Raw genomic sequence first — 21067 nt, 5'->3', positions numbered from 1 at the left:
TCGCTCCTGGTCTCCTCCTCCACCTCCTCCCCTACTGGCCGATTTGGGGGGCTTTTTCTGGGGCTCCTCCAACAATAAGCCCCGGTGCGTCCGTGTCACCGAGAGAGAGCTCGAGAGTGGGGCCGGTCCGCTCTTGGTACTGAGATTTGAATAAACACACACATTCACACACACCACAGGGGTGATGATAAATGCCCATTGTGCCCGGAGGAGAAGAAGAAGAAGTAATGGATCTGCACTGAGAGAGAGAGAGAGAGAGAGAGAGAGAGAGAGAGAGAGAGAGAGAGAGAGAGAGCAGCTGCGAATGAAGGACCCGCAAACCTCTTAAAGACACAACGCTCTTATTTTTCTTTTTTCTCTCTCTTTTGCTTTTTCTTCATTTCCAATTACAATCAAAACACTGTTAACCCCCCTATAAACACTTTATTGTAACACACACACACACACACACATTGAGTAGGCCGACTGTACATGACGTTTCTCTTTTCGCTGCTGTAAGAGACAGCTGGAGCTCCCTCACTGATGATGTGATGGTGAGAAAACAATAATTACAATAACAACAATAAACAACAAAAAGCTGCATAAAGTTCAGTTCACTGCAGGCGAACGAAATCCAGGCAGGAAAACAAAAAGTTTTCACCACAAATGCACACAGTGTTTACAACGGAATGATCTGAGGGAAATGAAAGTGAAATACAGTTTTACTGCAAGGTCTTGGTTGGTTTACTCATTGCTCAATGTATTTCTCTTAAAGTTCTTTCAATTTTTCGTTTTGACATGTTATGACAGTGTTCGTTTCATTTTAAAATACCAATTTAATCAATTAGTTGGATGCATTTAATGCTCCACTTCTCAGCCAACACACATACAAGCAAAATAAATGAAATATATGGCTATTTTTTTCTGCAACAAAAATAAAAAAAAAGATCAGCTTCTGCAGGTTATTTCTCAATACAGTGGTTCTCAACCTCTGGTTTGGGACCTCCAAGAGGGTCTCAAGATAACTTCCGGGGGTCACCAAATGGTTGCAGAGAATAAAATGACACATTGTGGCAAACAGGAATGAAAGACAAGCTCTCATCATGTAAACATCACGTAAGGACAAGAACACAAAAGCACTCTGTACGATAAGTTACACTTACCTCAGAAACACGAGAATGCATTTCTATTACTGTTCTTTTAAGCCAAAAGCAGACATGTTGGCCATCAAGGTGCTGTTATTTAAATAAATCTAAAACCCCTGATTAAAACTAAAATCACACAAGATGTTGTGTCTGTAGGCGTGAGATTGGCAGCATTCATGTGTTATATCTTTGAACAGTCTCCTGCAGAACACCGACTGGATTATTCTGTCTTTTTAAAACATGTTTTAAAAAGACAGCAATGAAAAAAAAAAACTAATAAAATATATTATTTCTTCTTAATTCAAATTTTAAGTAAAGTCAGGCTAACAGTGTGTCCCTGCAGTTTCCCCTCACAGTCTTGTGCTAAGCTAGGCATGTCCTCGGCTTATCTGTCTCTGACCCAAGAGAAGATGGAGAACAAGACGATTTCTTTCATAGGTTTGCTTTAAAATTCACTTTACATGATGTATGCAGTCTGTCCAAAATGACACAACATGCACACTACTAAAAGACTCTTATTATTTTGGATAATTACAGGTTTAGCCTCTCTGAACTTTGCAAACACAAATGTGGTGAAGGTGGAAACATCAACAGCCCAGTGATGAGGTGAATCCAGGGTCAAAGCTAATATCCTTCATTGATTTCCCTCATTAAATCAATACTGATCACAAAGATGTCGATGCAGATGAAGCAGATGAGGCAGAAAGATCTTTGTAAGTTGTGACAGATCTCAGAGAATTGTCCTTAATAATATATTTACTCAGCCTGCATGCATGCGGAGTTTGTACATCATTTTTTGGGGAATATGCAAAAACCATATGTAACATGTGGAAAGAAAACCCACATCTCAAACATCTGCTTTAAGGACTACAAACTGTCACACTCTGTAAAGACGAAGGTTACACTGTCTGTTCAGCGTCATGAAGAAAGTCTGCACAAAACTGAAAACAGACCTGCATCTTTAAGAACAGACCATGAGCAAGTTATTCATAAACCACTCAGAAACAAATATTTGGAAATAAGCAGATCTGAAGCCACTCTGAGCCTGCAGTACTGCAGGCTTGATTTTAATCTGTGATGCAGGAGTGGATTAGAACCAATAAAAACTATGAAACATTACTATTGCAATTTCTCCTGGGTTGGGCCTAAATTAGATTAACTTAAATATTATATCAGCAGCAAACCATGTCACCGATTCTGACAATATGTCAATGACGGTCATTATGACTCAAAAACTAATGTATTAGCTCTAGAAAGGATCTTTTTTAAAAACCATTCAGCTTTATGTTTTAGATTTGCCAGTGACAGTGGTGGAGCAAGTATTTAGTTCTTTTACTTAAATAAAAGTACTAACACGACACTGAGAACACACTCTGTTACAAGTAACAGTCAGACATTGAAAATGTTACTTTACTTTTGTAGTTGGAGGTGGAGCTTATCTGAATGACTGCAACTAATAAGTATTTTCATTGTAGTTTCATCTTTTGAAGATTTTCTCCATTCATCAACTCATTGTTTCATTTGTAGAAATTCAGTCACATCACACATGATGGACTCACCTAATTTGCTTATCGAGCATCTGTACAGATATTAATTTAATTCAGGAAATTAATTAATAGTTTAGCTATGTGGTAATTAAATAAATTTAACAATTACCAAAATAGTTTGAAATGAATTTTCTGTCAATCAACAGAGAAAAAGACAAAGTTTCTAAGAAATGGCAAACATGTTTAAGGCTTGGGTGGTCACAGTTAAGAATATAAAGAACACTTACTCTCTGCTGCTCTACATTAAGGGACTACTTACTGAGGTGCAGAATCACCTAATATGAATATAATTTCCAGAGATGCTGTGCCATAAAATGTGTCTAAATATTGGTGTCAGCATTGGTTTTCACTCAAAGATATAGTTCAAAGCCAGAAAGAGATGCTTGCCATGAAGGAATTTCCGAGCTCTGGGTGTCACAGGATAGTCTGAATGTTGTATGTGAGTCATCAGAAGAACAAAATCCTCATCTTTTAAACACTTATCATTTTGGAAATGAAACAGTAAAAATCGTATATATTATATATTTAGTATCTTCTAATCCCTACATCATGGTTCTCAGGGTGATAATCCAGCATGTGAATCTTTACTGTTGCACTCTTTGTGAGCCGCTCTGTACAAAACCATCAGCATAAAGCCAAATGTAAACAGTTAGACAAGGAGTTAAAGGATAAATTACCCAGCAGGCTTTGCCTTCAGGGCGATGGTGGACCCTTCCTTCCCCTCTCATCAGACATGTCAGTGGATTCCCTCTGCCCTGCTCTGCTCTGTACGGTGAGTTAACATTTCCGTTGCTGGGAACATCTTTGCACGTTGGATGCTCATTTGCCTCTTAAAGGGCCCCGCTGCTGCCTTTTCATGGCCCTGTAAGAATAATTTAGTGCGGGAGGCCTGAGATCATTGGAGATTATGGCTATGAAAAGGGAAAAGGACGCGTTATTAATGCTTGCTCATCGGAAAGAGAGGAATGAGAAAAGGATCCCCAACGGGCTTGGATGCACTGTAACACACAGCTCTGCCATGGGAACCCAGGACGGCTTCAGTCCGTTCTGTAATGAAACTGTAGTGATAATGACATACAGACAGACATACTACAGGTCCCTATGGGAACATTACAGTAATACACCAAGAAGTAAAAAGGTGCAGAAAGATTAAAGGAACATAATGAGGGTTACCTCAAGACCATTGGGGAAGCACAGTAAGGTCATTATTTTGGGTCATAGGGACACAATGAGTCAATGTTAGTGATATTCCATGTAAATATGATGTTACTGCATGACATAAAAATACAGTTAAAGAGCACCTGCACTAAACTAAAGGATTATATACGTACATATATATATATATATATATGTATGTATATAGGTACATTTATATGTAATAAAAATGACAACTGACAATAGTTCACAATGAACTACCAAAGAGCACCATTATAGGGGCACTTCAGCAATTTAGTATTACACTCCAAGGTTTTTATGACAGAGAATGATTAAAAATATAATTCAAATCAAAGCAGCAAAAGCTGAAATATCATGACTTTTAATATGTATTTGAAAATGCTGGATCCTTCATTTCCCATCATACAACTTGATGGCATGTTTTGCCTATTACGGCTGTCACCATTTATTCAAAACTTGAACCGTTTGAACTGTAACGACCTGGTCGAAGTCAAAGTGCAACAGAGCTTCTGAAGCTTGATTGGTATTCGTTAGTTAATGAAAAAGGACACTAGCAAGCAAAGCCATGCTGATGTAATAATCGCAAAAGCATCTGAGTAGCAGTGTGTGGAAATACCTTGGGTTCTACACAGTTGATGGTAAAATGACCAACCAAAGATGAGACTGTGTAACTCAAAACAACAGCTTTCTTACTCTTACTTACTTAAAACCACAACAAATCTGAGAACTCAGCTGCAGCTAAAATCAGGCAACAAGGCACCAGAAACGAGTGGAGCGCTGTAAACTTCATCTGACTGTGTACTTTTCCCCACACAACCTTATAAAAAGACCACCACCGATAACAAGATTTACATCTACATATGGTGTTATACTGTATTAGACTGAATTACATTTTTGTAATGTGACTTTTTGACAGCCCTGTTAAAGTCTTTCAAACTCCACACCTCCTGTTTGTAACACATAGTTCTGTGTTTCAGACTGATACCTTTATGCCTAAAATGAGATAAACTGGTGGATGTTGTCCAAAGAGAACTGTCTGAAGAGACTTTGTCAGCTGATATGATTTCATGTTGGGATTAGACCAATAAATGGGACCAGTTTGAGATATTATCAGGTCAGTGTTGGAGCTGCTGGAAATCTGAATAGGAAAATAAGACAAGGACCCTAAAATTAAAGTTGCGAACAGTATTATTTAACAGCATGGTGCTGTTTTACAGTGATTTTTTTTCCTTTAAAGAGCTGCTAACACTTGGAGAGATTTCACCAAAAAGTTTCAGTCGAGAGTTTAGATCCTGGTGGTCTTTATTGTTTCAAAAGGGCAAAACAATGAGGGGACTAAATGCTATGACAACAAATGGAAAGCAGACTTGACATCAGCTAGCTAAAATCAATGATTTGACAGAGGAGACGGCAAAACTTGCAAAACAAAGCTGTCAACTCACTGTAATTCTGCCACCATGAACACCAGTCACTGTGAAGTACTGGTGAAATTACTCTACGCTTCACTTTTCACGGGGCCTCAGTTTGGGAGCCGTTGATGTCTGCAGTAAGGCTATACTTCAAACTCTTCGGACACATTGTGAGAGTTGCTTGTCTTGTCATGTGTGTCGACACCTCTAACACCACATGCCTCTGCAGCAGGCTGGTGGTGCAACAGGTTGTCAAGGTAACGGGGCTGTGGTAATTGTGGTCAGGACCTGGTCTTGTGATGCCAGTGCCATATGGAAGCAGGAAAGACAGGTCGGCCATGGTTGTGTGAATCGCTTTAACAGACGAATACAGAAGAGTGGCCATTCAGGGACAGACAGGATCTTTGCACAGATACATCACTACCAGACCAGGGAGTGCATTTGAAAGCTCTTTCTTCACTAGTCTCTATCTCTGTTCATCCAGGGGAGGACCAGCTTGACTTTTTGATTCAGACAGGCCCGCTTAAACAATCCCCAATGCCACACTTTATGTCAACAAGATTTCTGAACAACATTTTAGTAAAAGTAGAGCAAGTAGAGCAAGGGTTCTGCTTAGAACAAGCACATATTAGTGCTGGCACCCTGGCTCTGGCTAAACCTAAATCTGTCCACAGACTATCCACAACCTGGATGAGTACATTCCCTCCCTGCAGGAGCCTGATAGGTGGAGTTAGGTTGTCAGGGAGACTCACCTGGTCAGGTGGCAAGACTACACTATGTTAAGTATACTATAGGCTACCATTAGTATATTAATTCCAGTTGGCTATTTTAAGAAATACACAACCAACATTTATAATGTTTAATAGTTTTTGTTCCTTATTTGTTCCTCTTTTTTGGACCATTTTCTTCCTTGTGCAAGAAAAATGCCTACAGTGGTGGTTAGTCTTTAACCTGTTCATGCTAACAACTTGTAACTTGTATAATAACCTTTCATGCATAAAAACATTTCCAAAGTTTACCGTAGTCCATAAAACTTAAGCAAAACAACCAGCTAAGCTGGCCTCAGATGCAAAAGCTCATCTACCAGTTGAACTGGAATAGTTTTATTTTATAATGGCCGCTCGAATGGTCCATAGTTGGGTAACCCTTTGGCATTTGCCCACTTTCTAGATAGCTGGTCCATCAGTGCTGCTCTTCGATGCTGGATAAGTTGTAGTGTTTAGTGAAAACAGCTGCCTGCTGTTTTTGGAAGTGTGCCATAAAACAAAAACCATAATTCTCCCTTCATATTTTGAATGGTGATATTTTTATTAAAAAACCTATTGTTTGAAATAATGAAATATAAACACATGAGAACTGGATATTTATAGTCTAGATAAAGGCCATGACCCAAATTCTGAAAATTCCAGTATTCGTATTTTTTAACAAAACATCAAATGTATGTGACAACGAACCATGTTCTCCCCTATTTTGTCATAAAACAAATAACTGGACGGACAGGAATTTAGACAACATTAGGTAGATGTTGAGTAATTTAAAAAAAACTAAAAAAAAAACCTCAAAAACACAATTGTCATCCTCATGTGAGCACTAGAGGAAAAGTCAGAGTATCATCAAAGTCAGGAAGATTCAGTTGGTGGGGAATTTGAATGTCTTACCAGTCTATCCAAATAATACTGTGATATTTCAGTATGGACTAAAGTGGTGGACATTGCTAACTTTAGAGCAGCAGAATGGCTAAAATATACTGATTTCAATTGTGTACATGTGTCTATGTTCTAATAATAAAGCTTTTCTTAATTAACCATAACTGTATCAGTAGAGTGAGTGGGCTTGTTTTGTGTTTCTGCAGAGTTTGCACATATGTGGGAAGACCCCCCACCAGTCCATAGTTAGTCAAGCTATGCTTGGCTGTAGAGCATAGGGGGAGGTTAGGGGTCCCATTGCTGAATAAATTTAGGGTCTCTTCTAAAGACCCAGGTGTCCAGCCCTACTGCTGACCTCTGACCCCTGCAGAAGAAAAGTTATTGAAGCCACTGGTGAAGCCCCCTAAAGCTGACCAGCAAGAAGGGGCTGGGAAAGTGGCCTGATGGAGGCGAGAGGTGGCTCAACGGGGTCACAGCAGAGAAAGATGGGGGGTTTTAGGAGGGTGAGGGGTGTTCAGGGTCTGTGTGTGTGTGTGTGTGTGTGGTGGGGGTGTCATGGAGTGAAGAAGTTCCCTTTGAGCCCCCCTCCTCCTCATGTCCACAAGTGTGTCCCTGCAGCTATTGTGACTCTGAGCTACAGCAAGACAGAAGGCCTCAAACAAACCGGGTCTAAACAATGTTTGGCCCCTTTTGTTTCTCGCTTGCCTTTCTTCTTCAGCCCTCCATCGCAATCTACTGGCCTCCTTTGTATTGATTTCCCTCATTCAGCAGCTCGTCGGCCTCTTTCCGCTGTTTTATATGCTCTTTTCTGGCTTTTTTTGTCCACCACCTCCCCCGCCAAACCCTCCCTCCCCTGGCATTCTCTGCAGTGTGAGAACGCAGTGAGCCTCTTGACTGGATGCAACTCATTAAAGACACCTAATTGATGAAGAGTGTAATTAGTGTGACAATCAAAAGGGAAAATCAATATTTTTTTAACCAAAAGAGCCAGGGTGGACAAGATGGAGCAGAGCAGCATGTGAGGAGAACCTTATGCTTGGGTGACAGCAACATGACGAGGCTCTCTTTGACTTTTAGATATAAAAGAGGAGAAATGGAGCTTCAAGGAAAGAGCTGGGGTTTTTTCAGTTCAATTCTTGACTCTCGACTTGTTAGAACTGCGTCACTTGGGAGAAAAGCATCTTGATAATTTCCTGTTTAATGTCAGGGCCGGATAAGACATTAACAGTGCTCACACACCAGAAGTCCTAGACCTAGAGTATGGACAAAAATATGTCTTTTTAGGTTCAGCAGCTTTAACCTCTGACCTCCTAAGTTTCTTATAACGAGTTATTTAAGGTTGGCTCTACAGCTGTATTCACTGCATGAGTAAATTATAACATGCACCACACCAAAATGTGGGGTCCTAACAGAAAATAGCACTGAAGTCCAGCTGCTGTTAGAAACATGTATCCTCAAGTAGTGATCAAGGCAAAGATCCATCTTACTTGTAGTTTGCTGCTGACATGTCAACTGATAGCAGCTTATCTACAGGGGCGTAGGGGTAAATAAAAAGATGGGTAAAGTGTAGTTTACCTTTATTCGTTGATACAGCTAAACTGAAAATAGATGATCTCAGCCTCATCTCAGAGGTAGATACTTCGGTTCATCCCCCACTACACCCCAGCTTATCACATCAGGACCAACATGTATTACATCAAACGTCTCCACATCCTCTACCACCACGCATCTATTATGTGCATGCCTTTATTTTACAAAGATGTTTTTAAGCATTTGACTTTGTATAAAGTGTTCCCCTTTTTATTTATGTCACAGGAAGGAGCTACTCTGGTGACACACTGTTGGCAGCTGTACAGGTTTTGTTATCAATCTGAACCAACAATCAGACAAATAGTAGTAATCAATACTGTTTAGAATGGTAACTTGTGTTTATAAACCGTAATTCAGCCAAAAAAAATTAAATAAATTGACAGAATTAGCTTTGCTTCTGCTTTTAGGAGGTTGTGCTCCTCCACCTCATACTGAGCTCTGCAGAAATGTGCATCTTATTTAACCCACCACAGAAGAAAATTCAGTCTCAATAAAAATCCTCTCTCTGTAAAAGGTTCTTGTTTTCTACTTCATATTTGTGTTTGAGTTCAGAAATTTTGAGCTTCAGCTCTGAGCAGCAGCAGCAGAGTCCTCAGCTGGAGAGGCTGAGCGCTCCCTCTTGTTCGTCTTCTGTGCTGCATGTCTGCCCCCTGCTGGTGAGGAGGAGGAGGACTGGGGGTCCTGTTTGGAGTCTTGCTGGGAGAGCTGGGAGATGAGAAGGTCCACACTTTGGACTAGAACAGAGTCCAGAACTTTCTGCTCCTCTGTGGAGAATCTTCCTAGTACGTGTCGCTCCACAGAAGTTTTCCCTGTCGGCCGACTGATCCCAACTCGAAGTCTGGGCATCACCTGCAAGAGAGACACAAATGTCAAAAACACAAATAAAAAAGACAATAAAATCAAGAATACACCTAAAATAAAATAAGAGACTACAATAAATAATTGTACTCCTAACTCAAAACTAAACAAACAGTTCAAACTTGCAACGTCTGAAACAATTCTGCAGTCACTTACGTCAGCCTGAAGACAGTCTATACATGAGCGGACTCCATTATGACCTCTGTGAAGGAGAATTTGGGATCACTCAAAGGTAAACATTATTTGAATGACACTTTGAAAGCTTTACACTATTTCTTTCACTTCTGCAGACCTTCACACTGCAGTATCGAGAGGTATTAAGTCAGAGCCCGCCAGAACGCGATGAACAAAACCAACCTGGCACTTCCTCCATGTTTGATGCCGATTTTCCCCAGAGGCTTGTCTAGTTCATCATGGACGAGCAAGATGTCTTCAGGCTTGATGCCATATTTAGCAGCTAGGGGAGGACAAACAGATACTTTAGATCAATTCCAAAAGTCCCAATTAATCTGTCATTTCCAGCTTTGGTGTAAATATGCACACACTGATGCTGTATGACGTCAGTGTTGTTAATTTAATTTCTGTTTAATTAATTATTTGTCCCACAAAGACAGTTTATTGCAAGTAAAAGAGAGAGAAAGAGACACACAAGACAGACAGATAAGGGAATCATATTTGTTCACAGAGCAACAAAACTAATCAATAACTGAGCACTGAGCTGGAAAGGACATGAAGATTCAAATTACTTGTTTTGTCTGACTGACAGTATAAAACCCCTAAAATTTTAAATTTAAGATAATATGAAATAAAAAGTAAAGCAACCAATTCTCAGCAGGGAACTTTTTTTGTCCCCTGACCTGCTACAGCTTGTGGGGTACACCAGATCTTAAGATTTTTGTCACCAGCCAAATCCCACCTTAACCCCCGTGCACTAAAACAAAATCAGCCTGTTGATACACACACACACACTCACGATGATCTCACCTGCTTTGGCCACTGACACTCCATTGACGTTCATCAGCAGCCTGGGGCGGAGCAGCACCACATGTGTGTCTTGTACCTCTGACATGATGACCTCACCGGACACGTGCTTGTCGCCGCGCCAACGATCCGCTACACCAAGCCGGGTGGCAAGCGTTCCGAGTACCGCCATGCCGACACTGTGTCTGGTACCCTCCATCCCCACATTACCCAGCCCTACCACCTGACAAACACACACACACACACACACACACACACACACACACACACACACAATAAGAACAGCAGTAAAGAGATCTCCTGATACATATTAAGGTGTGTCCCAACTCTGACAGATTTTTATTTTCTCATGAAAAGACCGCACACACAATGAATCAGTTCTACTGGGAATGTGTAAAGCCCGGTATGTTTTAATTCCTCTGTGCCACAGAGCTTCATTGTTAAATGAAGTTTGATCAGACGACTGAGTCACATCCAATAAAAAGGTTTAAAAACACACTGAAGGAAAATAACAAATGCATTATTGCTTCTATCAGGCCAAATCTTCCTCATGAAAAGCCAGACAGAGAGTTTCATGTCAGCTGAGGGGCCTGACATCAACACATAGTACACATATACAGTTGCAGCCTTGTACTGATGGCACTGATCCACTGGGAGCAGCAACAGCTCTGTTACTACAGAAATACTACAGACTACATTGTATTGGCCTCTATGGCTGCTGACACACTGCGGACATTGTGTCCTGCCTCTTCTACTGAGCTTTTATTTATTTTGTGGTTGAACAGTGAACAGCAAGTTAACACAGCAACTGACAAGTAAGATGAAAGATGTGACACTAAGGGGAAGACAGAAATGCTACAACACAACTTTTCAGTCTCCCATCAGGTTCATTTTTGTGGTTGAACTCTATGGACAAAATGTCATTAAAGTCACATTACAGTAAATTAAGTGCTAGCTGTACTCCATTAAAAAAAAAAAAAAAAACTATTAATTTAATACAGTCTTACTTAATAACAGCTATACCGTCGATGAAAATGGAGAATTGAATAATAATAGTTCAGAAAATGTATTCAAACTTATATTATGAAGTGTCTACTTTGTCCAATCATCGAAACAACATTCAGTTATGTGTTTTTTAAGTTCAGTGTTTCGGTTTAACGAGTGACCGTGTTAACTGGTGACCGTTACCCGAATATCTCTGGTTGTCGTAGTAACGACAGCTGTTGCTTATATAACAGGAAGTCACCTAGCGGTCCCCGTGAATGTCTTATGTGTTTTTATTTTATTCGTTTATTTATTTATTTTTTTCAAATTGAAGTTACTATATCAAAAAACATACCTGGTACGTCTCTGGTGCTCGTAACTACGGCAACCACAGAGATATTCGGCTAACGGTCAACAGTTAACACGGTCACCCATTAGGCCGTAACACTAACAAACCTGGGCAACGATTATTGGCTAATTATGATTTGTAAATGTATGGTAGCCACAGTTAGACAAACATGTGGACACAGTGTATTAGACAGCTGATGTCAGGTTACACACTTACCATCCTTCGGCGGCCTTGTACGTGTATTTCTGCTTCAAAGCCCATCGCCGGTGTAAACAGCTCACTCAGCAAAACTCGGTTTATAACTCGTGTCAAAAGTCGGCGCATCGTGACAAAGTTTAACAGCTTCTTTAAAAAGACGGACAAATAACGACACCATTTACTTAAAACTGTGACTTTCCTCAATCGGCCCATAACAAAGCCAGTCAGAGCTGTAGGTTCATTGTCACTGGACTGGTTTCTTCATATTTGCCTGCACTTACATACATAAAGCTTTTTACATCGTACTCATGTCTCAGCAATGTGAGGGTAACTTTAAATGTCAATGCTAGCTGAGTTTAGCTTATTGCACCTTGTTGGCTGTCTTTAACCAGCACACCGCTAACCTAAGAACAACCACAACACAGGCCAAAAACACTGGACCCAGTGAGGCTAACACATATAACCGGTTAAATTAAGAAATTATACAATTTTTAAGTCTCATGTGAGGTTACAGCAGGTAGCCGTCCTGTCCAATGACAGCAGTCAATGAGAGTCAGAAAGACAACATGAGTGTACAGGCTTTTCCTCCTCTGCTGGGCTACAGCGCCATCTAACGTAGTGATTGAGTAATACAATATATTTAAAAACACCCTGAGGGCACAAAGCATTGTTGATTAATTTTCTTAACACATCGTCCAAACCTATTCTAGTTACAGCTGCTTGGTGACTATCTGCATGCATGTATAATTTATTATAATGTATAATGTGGTGTAATTGTGATGTGTTTTAGAAGATACTGCGTTAATGAAGAGACAGACAGACAGAATAGATACTTTACTCATCCCTAATAATTCAAGTTTTTATTTACATGCATTTTACTCGAAATGCAAAAGTGGAGAGATTTGGAGTGATGGCCAGCCACACAGAGGACCACCCTGAGTGCAGTTAGGGGTTCAGTGCCTTGCTATAGGGCACCTCGGAAAACCAGGAGGTGAACTCCAGCTACCAGTCCACCCCTCGACACTAGACTTGAAACTGCCACCCTCTGGTTCCCAAGCTACTGAGTTACTGCTGCCTCGAGTTAGACTGACAGACGAAGGGTAGGATAGACAGACAGCTTGAATTGCTTGGATTGTTATTTTATAAATGAGCGTTTGCACACATACTCCATGACTATGGTGTCATAGGACTTATTCATTTCTGGACTTTTTTTTTGTAAATGTTTTCTTCCTTTCCTGTCCCTTGTATATGCATCAGTTTCTGATTGGAGTTTCTGATTTAGGTATACATCAGGTCATCAAAGACTTAATGAAAGAAGTGTTGTTGAAAGGTTTTTATTAGTTTTTAGTGGAATGTAAGTGTAGAATTTATAATAATGCAAATTATAAATGTTTTCATAACAGCCCTTAACATAGATGTATAAACCAGCTAGATATGAATGATTTTTTATATAACATGTACTAACTAAACTGAAAAGGTGCTGTATGGTGTGAGCAGAATGTCCTTTCCCTAAATGTCCTGTAGTATTGTTAAAGTTTTCATTTCTCCCTAAAAACACACTTCTTTCCCTTCAGCACTTCAGTCATTCTGCCACTGGATGGAGACTCAGGACAGCTGTTAGTTTATATGACTATGTTTGACTCAAGATTTTATTTCTTTATGATTGTGTGCATGCGTATGTCTCGATTACTACACTTGAATATTACTACATGTTCTCAAAATATTGCTTATAAACACTTAAATAAGTGCGTATGTGGTGAATTCCTTGATATTTTATTCTTAAGCAAATATATTCTCTTTGTTTTATTGTACTTTTTCTTATTTCAGAGTGAACATTATATCAAAATCAGGTTTATTGCTAACTCACTTTGAAAGGCACTCTAATATTTTTAGAGTCATTATGTAATACTGATGCCACACATTTAAAAATACCACATATTAAATGTCAAGAGATTTTATAAATACTACAGTCTTGTAACTGGACAAGTAAAATGTCTCAGCTAAAAGAAGACATAAAAAGAAACTCTTTGAAAATTTTAACAGAATTTTATTTGGAAACATTCATTTTTAACATTTGCCTTTTGAGCTGTAAGTTCAACAGGATGGTCATCAGTCTTGAGATGGGGAGCAGGGAACAGCATCAGTCACCGGCTGACATCTGTCCACCACAGCATTGATCTCGCCGACACTCACACCATCATAGGTGCCTGTGATGTATGTCCAGTGGGTCTCTCCTTTGTGGTTGGTCCTGCTCAGCCTACCAGTGTAGGGGATTTCAGCCGTCATCTTCCTGCCTTCCATCCTCACAGCACAGGAGTGGTTGGGTGGGACCAGCAGCTCAACAGAGACAGAGTGACTAATTGACTCCGACATGCTGGTTCCCTCTGAGAAGGTCACGGTCTGCTCCTTGGTGAAGTCCACGGTCCCCGGGCCAAGGATGGGCACTTTGGCTTTCATGGTGGAGATGGAGCCATTGCGGGTCTCTCTGCCAATGTCCCAGGTCTTCTCCACAGTACTGGTCTTCTCCAGTTTCACTGTCTTCTCCACGTTTCTGCACTCTAAGTTGGTGACTTTGGCCATTTGCAGGGCCTCCGGAGGATGGTGGAACAGCTCCATCTGGTCAATGCCATACTCTACATGAGAGATGTGTTGGCTGTAGCTGTCTGTGTTGATAGCAAGAACATGGTAGTTCTTGTACCAGTACTCTTCACCCTCCCAGGGAAGGAAGAAGGCCTCGTGTTGGGCCACCACCTTGCCAAGACCATACTTGTTTTTGCCAACATAGATGTCTGAGTTGGGGCAGGTTTTTATGGCATATTGGGGGACTGACCCATATGAATCCTCTATCCACTCTATGAACTCAAAGTGGTCCACGTTGACTAGCACCTCAAACTTGGAGGATGCATACTCTTTGTCAGCGTATGGGTACTGGCAGAAGTTCCCTTTGGTGGAAGTGTAAAAGCCAGCTTCACAGTTGACTTTGCACACGTAGTCAGTGCGTTCGGTGTAGCCATTGAAGATTGCTACAGCACCATTTGGGAGGGAGCCATTCCATGTAACCCACTTGAGATTGGTGTATTCAGCAAACATTGGGAAGGAGTGTGAGGTCATCTCAGTTTGTTGGATTTCTCTAATTTGAGTTGGTTTGCTGAGTTCCCGAGAAGGGAAAACATCTTCCAGCACAGGGTTAAGCCATGGCTCTGACAAGACAGAAAGGAAATGGTAGTAGGATTTGGTATAAAACATGTTTTAAATCAAGTACCTATTTCAGTGATTGACTCAGTAAAACTGTAATGATGATAATGATAGGACTCACTGGGTTTTTCTTGCCCATTCTGCAGTTCGTAGAGCAGTGGGTCAGCCTGCAGCGCTGGGCTGAAGAACTGCAGCAAGACAACAGCGATACACCACCTCATCTGGACACACAGGCAAAACACAAGCAGCATGTCTGTATCAGTGGGAATTCTTTTTGAAGCAAAAAAAGAAAAGAAAAAGAAAGCCAAGACTCACCAAAGCTACAAAACTAATAATGTTTTTTTCTCATTCATTTCTGTTTTTTTAATGATAGTGATAAAAGTAAAATTCATCCAAATTTCTGGAGTTTTCAGGAACAAAATGTTATTTGTTACACCTGTTGTTACAAATCTAAATATCTGTGCCCAAAAAGGGGCTATGTAACCTTGTAACCTATGGAACCACTGTTCTAACTTACTCTATTATATCCATTTAAAAAAAATAAAGAACAGACCGACAAGGATGTGGGCACTTTGAACTGGGAGAGGTATCTTGGAGAACAGGAGTGACCTTGTTAAAAAATGATACTCCTGCTGCTTCACTTGAGTAGTGGCCACTGAGTTTTTTACTTTTTTAACCACAACACTTTATTGCTTTTGTTTTATTTTATCTTTTACCTTCCTTCTTACCCCTTTTTTTAACCGATCTCAGTGTAAGTCTTTTATACATTTTTCCCATGTGCCCGTGCCCTTTGCAAAGCTTATTATAAGCATTGCGTCCGCTTATACCTAACCTGGATGTAATGAGCAACTTGTGGGGGGTTTATATAGTTGTTGTTTTTGTTTTTTTGAATAATGTTTTTATTATTTTTCTCAACATAAACACAAATATAAACAACTCCAACAACAAATTAATGAATGAATAAAAGGAAATTAGTGGAAAGAACAATTATGATAACTTTTAACTTTGTGCTATTATAATACACAAAGATTGAATGTCCTCACAATTAAATAAGAAGCTATCGGTCTTAGTGCCAACCCAAATAATTACATTTTAAATTGTTAAATAAATAATTAAGACAGCAGTATTAATGTCCCTTCATACAGGCTATTACAGATTATTCATTTAAGAGCAGCTTTAAGAAATTAATTATTATTGGATATCATTTCTATTAAAAAGTCAATAATAACAAACATGTCACAGCAGGGGAAAAAAACAACATGTTCTAAATAAATTTTGATTCAAATATTTTAGATGCATTTATTGTTGATTCTGATTGTCAATCAATTGTATATACTTGTTGTGAATCAGAAAAATGAGCCCACACCAGCACTTCATTTAGATATAGAGAAGCAGATTTTTACCTCGACAGGTTCCTCCTGCAGTGACACTGACTAGTGCAGTGGCACTATGTGCTGAGTTTTAAACCCTCCCTGCAGACTTATTGCATGCAATAAACAGGATAGAGAGGGCTGCAGCAGCTTCTCGCCCACTGACCCAGTCGTAACACTCTCCTGCTGCTCAGTTTGAATCTGGTGTGTGAAAATTGCCACGCATGACGTTTCTGAAATGAAATATTCCCAATTAACAAGTTTAAAACGCATATAATGGAGGTAGGAAGGTAACCGGTACAATCACTGGGCACTGATGGCAGTGACAGTCTGTGAGAAGGAGACAAGCTTTCCCAGCATGATCTGGATTCAAGGCAGGTCTTATAAAAGTGTCTCCCACTAGACATCTGATGGGCTTAGCTTAACGGTAATAGTTATTTGTGTAGTATAAAATATAAATATATATAATAGTAGCATAAGTGTGGAAAATGTGGAGGCATGTCAGACTACCTCATAAAATGGCTTTGCTTTATTGCTTTTTATGATAAGATTCTTTTTTACTTTTTGACTTGTTGATAAATGCTATTTACATATACACATCATGCCCCGCCACATCACCTCTAAATGTATTGAAATATGTATCTGCATTTTATATATATTTTTTTAAGCAATATTTGGGTTAAGTTTAAAAGAAATGTCACACTTCCTAGGCTCCTAAGCAAAACTCTTTTAGTTTGAAAAATGAGTCTGTTGTTCTTAACTCTTGAAAAGACATTTTTTTAAGCAATGCTTTTAAAAAATCCAGTTACTCAAGTACACCTTAGTGATACAGGATTCATTTTTTTTTGTTGTTGTTGTTGTTTCCAGTGAAGCCTGTATGGTATTGGTGGTCTGGCTTGTAGACCTAACCTCTAACTTCAGATACGCCACAACTGCTTCATTTGAAGACAGACTCCAGGTCATGTGTGACTTCACTAACTGATTTAATCTTTATGCTAGGTTAACTAAACATACATACTGTGGAATTTGATATGTTCTTGTTTACATTTTCTTATTTTCCTTGTAACAGTCAGCTGTCTTTCTGCTAATCAAAACTAGCTACAGATACAGTCTTCATACTGTTTTGTCTTTGTCCTTGACCTGAAAACCATCTACCTGCAGCTCTGGAGGAGTATAAGAAGTGTATTCGTGTGGACAATGATAACAGAATTATTTACTGATCCTTTTACTGCAAATTTATTTCTTGATGAGACTTTTAGAAGTGCCTGGATTTAATACCCCGTATCTACTGCGTGACAGAAGATCGCATGATGTCCAAAGTGCTTTGGCAGTCTTTCTCTATTGATGAGAAGATACTGTATGTTAAGATAAGCTCAGGCTGGGAACACAGTGATTAGATTCCTTGTTGATTAAGGAGGTCCTTTGTTGTGTAATATCAATGGTTGCAAAGATTAAACCAGAGGAGAAACCGCTCAACACACACATTGTTCTGCACGCACAGCCTTATCATTGAAAACTGCTGATGTCATGGCCATCTGTACGTGTCCTTAAGACAGAAAGTTATTATTATTTCAGTCTGAATGCGATCTCTATGTGAAACAAGACTGTGTAAAGAAAAGGTCATTTACATTGACAAAACTGCACTGTCACTGCTTTCAGCTGCTTCAGCATTTGGCTGAAAACTTCATTAATGCAACACGAGAACTTTATATTATGGTATTCAGATTCTGTGTATTATCCAGAGGTATAGTGAGTATGATTCAGTCTGATTCTGATTGTATGTAATTTACTTACTAAATTACCTACAAAAATTACATTATTTTTTCCCAACAAAAGCTATGTCAAATTTTAGTGTTGAAAAGCATTTTTGTGTGTGGGAAAAGCAAATAGCATTTCTCTTCCCTCTTTATGGGCCACTGGAGCATTTTGTCCATGAACTGAATCACAGAAACAAACAGTAGAATATATAATATAATAATAGTTTACAGTATATTTAGTCCTACTGTACAAATTAACAAGACTAAGTCTACAGCCATGCAAGCAGCTCTTTGTGACTGTCATCATATTTGCAGGTATTTGGTCATAAGGTTTCACTGCTAATAAATCACTCAAAGATTGCATTTAAATTAGCTAAATTTTCATATGGCTATGGAAAGCAAATGCATAACTGCACACTGCTTTTGTGTGGATATACTTTAATGTAGAATATACAAGTGTAAAAATACCTATTTTTTGCTAAAACCTCAAATTTTCAACATTTGTGTGTCTGAATTTTAAAACGCCCTCAGTAATATGTGTAACATGTGATAGAAAGTCATCATCTAAATAGATGCTTTCCCTACATGTCCCCTTTGCCTGTTTACATCATGTTCAGCAGTTTAGTCAGTTGCTGATTCAAGATATCAACGTATGACATAAATTATATTATAGATTATAAACATCTCTAATCTGAAACAGGCAATTATTCATTGCTGCATACAAGCAAATGACTGGTCCAGAGTCAAGATTAGTCTCTACAGCTGCCTTTTGCTGCATGACAATGGCATTTTTTGTTACTGTTAACAGCTGCCACTCCTCCCCATCATATTCATACACAGCAAGCAGAATGTAAATCCTGTAATGCAATGCATACCTGAAGCATATTAGAGAGAGGTAAACTAAGTGTAAGCTATGTGTAGTGAAATATTCATCTATTATTAACTTTGGGATGTTTGCTAAAATTGATTGAAACAGCCTCACCTAGAAAAAGCCTAATACATGGAATCATTCATGTTTATCTTAAGTCATAACACAACTTTGACTTACTATGAATCATCCACCCTTTATTATTCACCTTTTTTTCCCTATTAAACATTTCTTTTCACACACTCTCCTCTTCCCTTTTTTTCATGTTTTTGTTCAATCCCCTGCAACTACTTATGTTATGCTAATCTCAGCTGCCTATGACATTTAAGTTAATATGTACTGTAATAAGGTAATGTACTAATAAATTGGCATGTATTGTTTATTTTGGATGGAAAATGTTTATCTACAAAGATAAATTAGACTTAGACAAAAATGAGCACTGGGTAAATGTACTTCGTTACTCTCATGTTTGTGTATGTAAAGTGAAGAAGAACTTAAAGGACCACATGATTTTATTTTGTATGGATGTATTTTCAACATATTTTCTTTTAGACACCATTCGACACAAGAGATGTTTTTCATTTACTGCACAACATGTGCATGGCATTATTTTTATTGTGACACATAATTTGCGTTCAATATCAAAAACATCAGATGTTGTTGAAAAATGTCTTTTGGTGTGTTTTCCATCAGTCTTTCAGGGGCAAGGCTTGGCGTCAGCCACTGGTTCACAGCGGTCCACCACAGCACGGACTTCTCCGATCTGGACTCCATCGTATGTTCCAAAGATGGATGTCCACTGGGTCTCTCCATTGCGGTAGGTGCGGCTGAGGCGAGCTGTGTAAGGGATGTCAGCTTTGATCTTGCGTCCCTCCATACGGACTCTACAGTAGTGGTTTGGTGGGACGGAGAGCTCCACAGACACAGAGTGACTGAGTGCCTCTACCACAGTGGTTCCCCTGGAGAACTGGAGTGTCTTCTCACCGCTGAGTTCAATTCCTCCGGAGCCAATGAGTGGGATTTTAGCTGTGATGCTTCCTGTGATACCCAGCATGGTTTCTCGGCCAATATTCCAGGTGGTCTCCACTTCTGATGTCTTTGAGATAGTGACTGTCTTCACCACTGTCTGGCACTCATTGTTGGTGACACCGGAGATGCGCATGGTCTCAGGAGGATACTGGAAAATGGCAACCTCATCAATTTTGTACTTGACGTCAGTGATGTGCTGAGTGTAGGCATCCCTGTTGATAGTCAGGACCTGGTAACGCTTGTACCAATACTCATCGCCTTCCCAAGGTAGGAAGAAAGCTTCAAACTGAGGAACAACCTTTCCAAGACCATACTTATTCTTTCCAACATAGATACCAACACCTGCGCAGGTCCTGACTGAATGCTGGGGCACTGAACCATAGGAGTCTTCCTTCCACTCCAAGAACTCAAAGTTGTCTTTGTTGCTCAGGATCTCGAACTCGGGGGCATAGTACTCACGGTCTCCATAAGGATAGCGGCAGTATGGGCCCAGGCTCGGGTTGTAGAATCCAGCCTCACACTTGTATTTGCAAACATAGTCGGTGCGCTCGGTGTAACTGTTGTAGATTGCAACAGCTCCGTTAGGCAGAGAACCGTCCCAGGCCAGCCATTCCAGGTTAACATTATTACCAAAAATGAATGAGGCATCTTGCTGCTGTGCCAAATCACCAGGAGTCAGAGGAGCTGACACCACATTGTTACCAGTTGGTTCAGGGACCAGGTCCTCCAGCTCTGGGTTCAGTAAGGAAACTGGGTAAAAGATACAGACAAAAAGGTTACATATTAAATCATAGTGCTCACCAAATACATCAAACTGGAGAGTAACTCACAAGGAACCTCTGGAAAAGTCAACTTCAGAATTGATTAATATAAAAAAATCTGAAAAGTTTACCTTTTCTGTACTGTGAGCTCTTCTTCACAATGTCCTGAAGATTGGCTGTGGACAGACCCAGCAGGGCCAGCAACAACAACACTGACAGCTTCAT

The 21067-nt window shown here is 39.7% G+C and overlaps 3 protein-coding genes across 7 annotated transcripts; all 3 read right to left on the bottom strand.

The window, feature by feature from the left end:
- Positions 1 to 8462: 8462 nt before the first annotated feature.
- Positions 8463 to 12431, bottom strand: ptrh1 (peptidyl-tRNA hydrolase 1 homolog). 5 transcript variants are annotated; one of them, XM_010750571.3, is made up of 6 exons: positions 12134 to 12431; positions 11881 to 12009; positions 10335 to 10554; positions 9708 to 9807; positions 9507 to 9552; positions 8463 to 9341 (listed from the first exon to the last, which is right to left on the bottom strand). In XM_010750571.3, the coding sequence occupies exons 2-6, from the start codon at positions 11986 to 11988 to the stop codon at positions 9057 to 9059; spliced, it is 759 nt and encodes a 252-aa protein (XP_010748873.2). In that variant the 5' UTR covers positions 11989 to 12009; positions 12134 to 12431; the 3' UTR covers positions 8463 to 9056. The 5 variants fall into 5 exon arrangements, with proteins under 5 accessions (XP_010748873.2, XP_019127857.1, XP_027134338.1 ...); XM_019272312.2 differs by having other exon boundaries at positions 11881 to 12006; XM_027278537.1 differs by having other exon boundaries at positions 12144 to 12431.
- Positions 12432 to 13969: 1538 nt separating this feature from the next.
- Positions 13970 to 16499, bottom strand: LOC104935236 (natterin-3). Its single transcript, XM_010751046.3, has 3 exons — positions 16461 to 16499; positions 15179 to 15278; positions 13970 to 15062 (listed from the first exon to the last, which is right to left on the bottom strand). The coding sequence occupies exons 2-3, from the start codon at positions 15276 to 15278 to the stop codon at positions 13972 to 13974; spliced, it is 1191 nt and encodes a 396-aa protein (XP_010749348.2). The 5' UTR covers positions 16461 to 16499; the 3' UTR covers positions 13970 to 13971.
- A 3134-nt stretch (positions 16500 to 19633) lies between these two features.
- LOC104934802 (natterin-3) lies at positions 19634 to 21067 on the bottom strand. Its single transcript, XM_010750551.3, has 2 exons — positions 20974 to 21067; positions 19634 to 20831 (listed from the first exon to the last, which is right to left on the bottom strand). Exons 1-2 carry the CDS (start codon positions 21065 to 21067, stop codon positions 19750 to 19752), a joined length of 1176 nt encoding a protein of 391 aa, XP_010748853.3. The 3' UTR covers positions 19634 to 19749.

Source organism: Larimichthys crocea, chromosome III (genome assembly GCF_000972845.2).
Source record: "Larimichthys crocea isolate SSNF chromosome III, L_crocea_2.0, whole genome shotgun sequence".
Classification (NCBI taxonomy): Eukaryota; Metazoa; Chordata; class Actinopteri; family Sciaenidae; genus Larimichthys; species Larimichthys crocea.
Note: the sequence above shows the minus strand (reverse complement) of the source record. Positions and strands in the feature narration are given on the sequence as shown.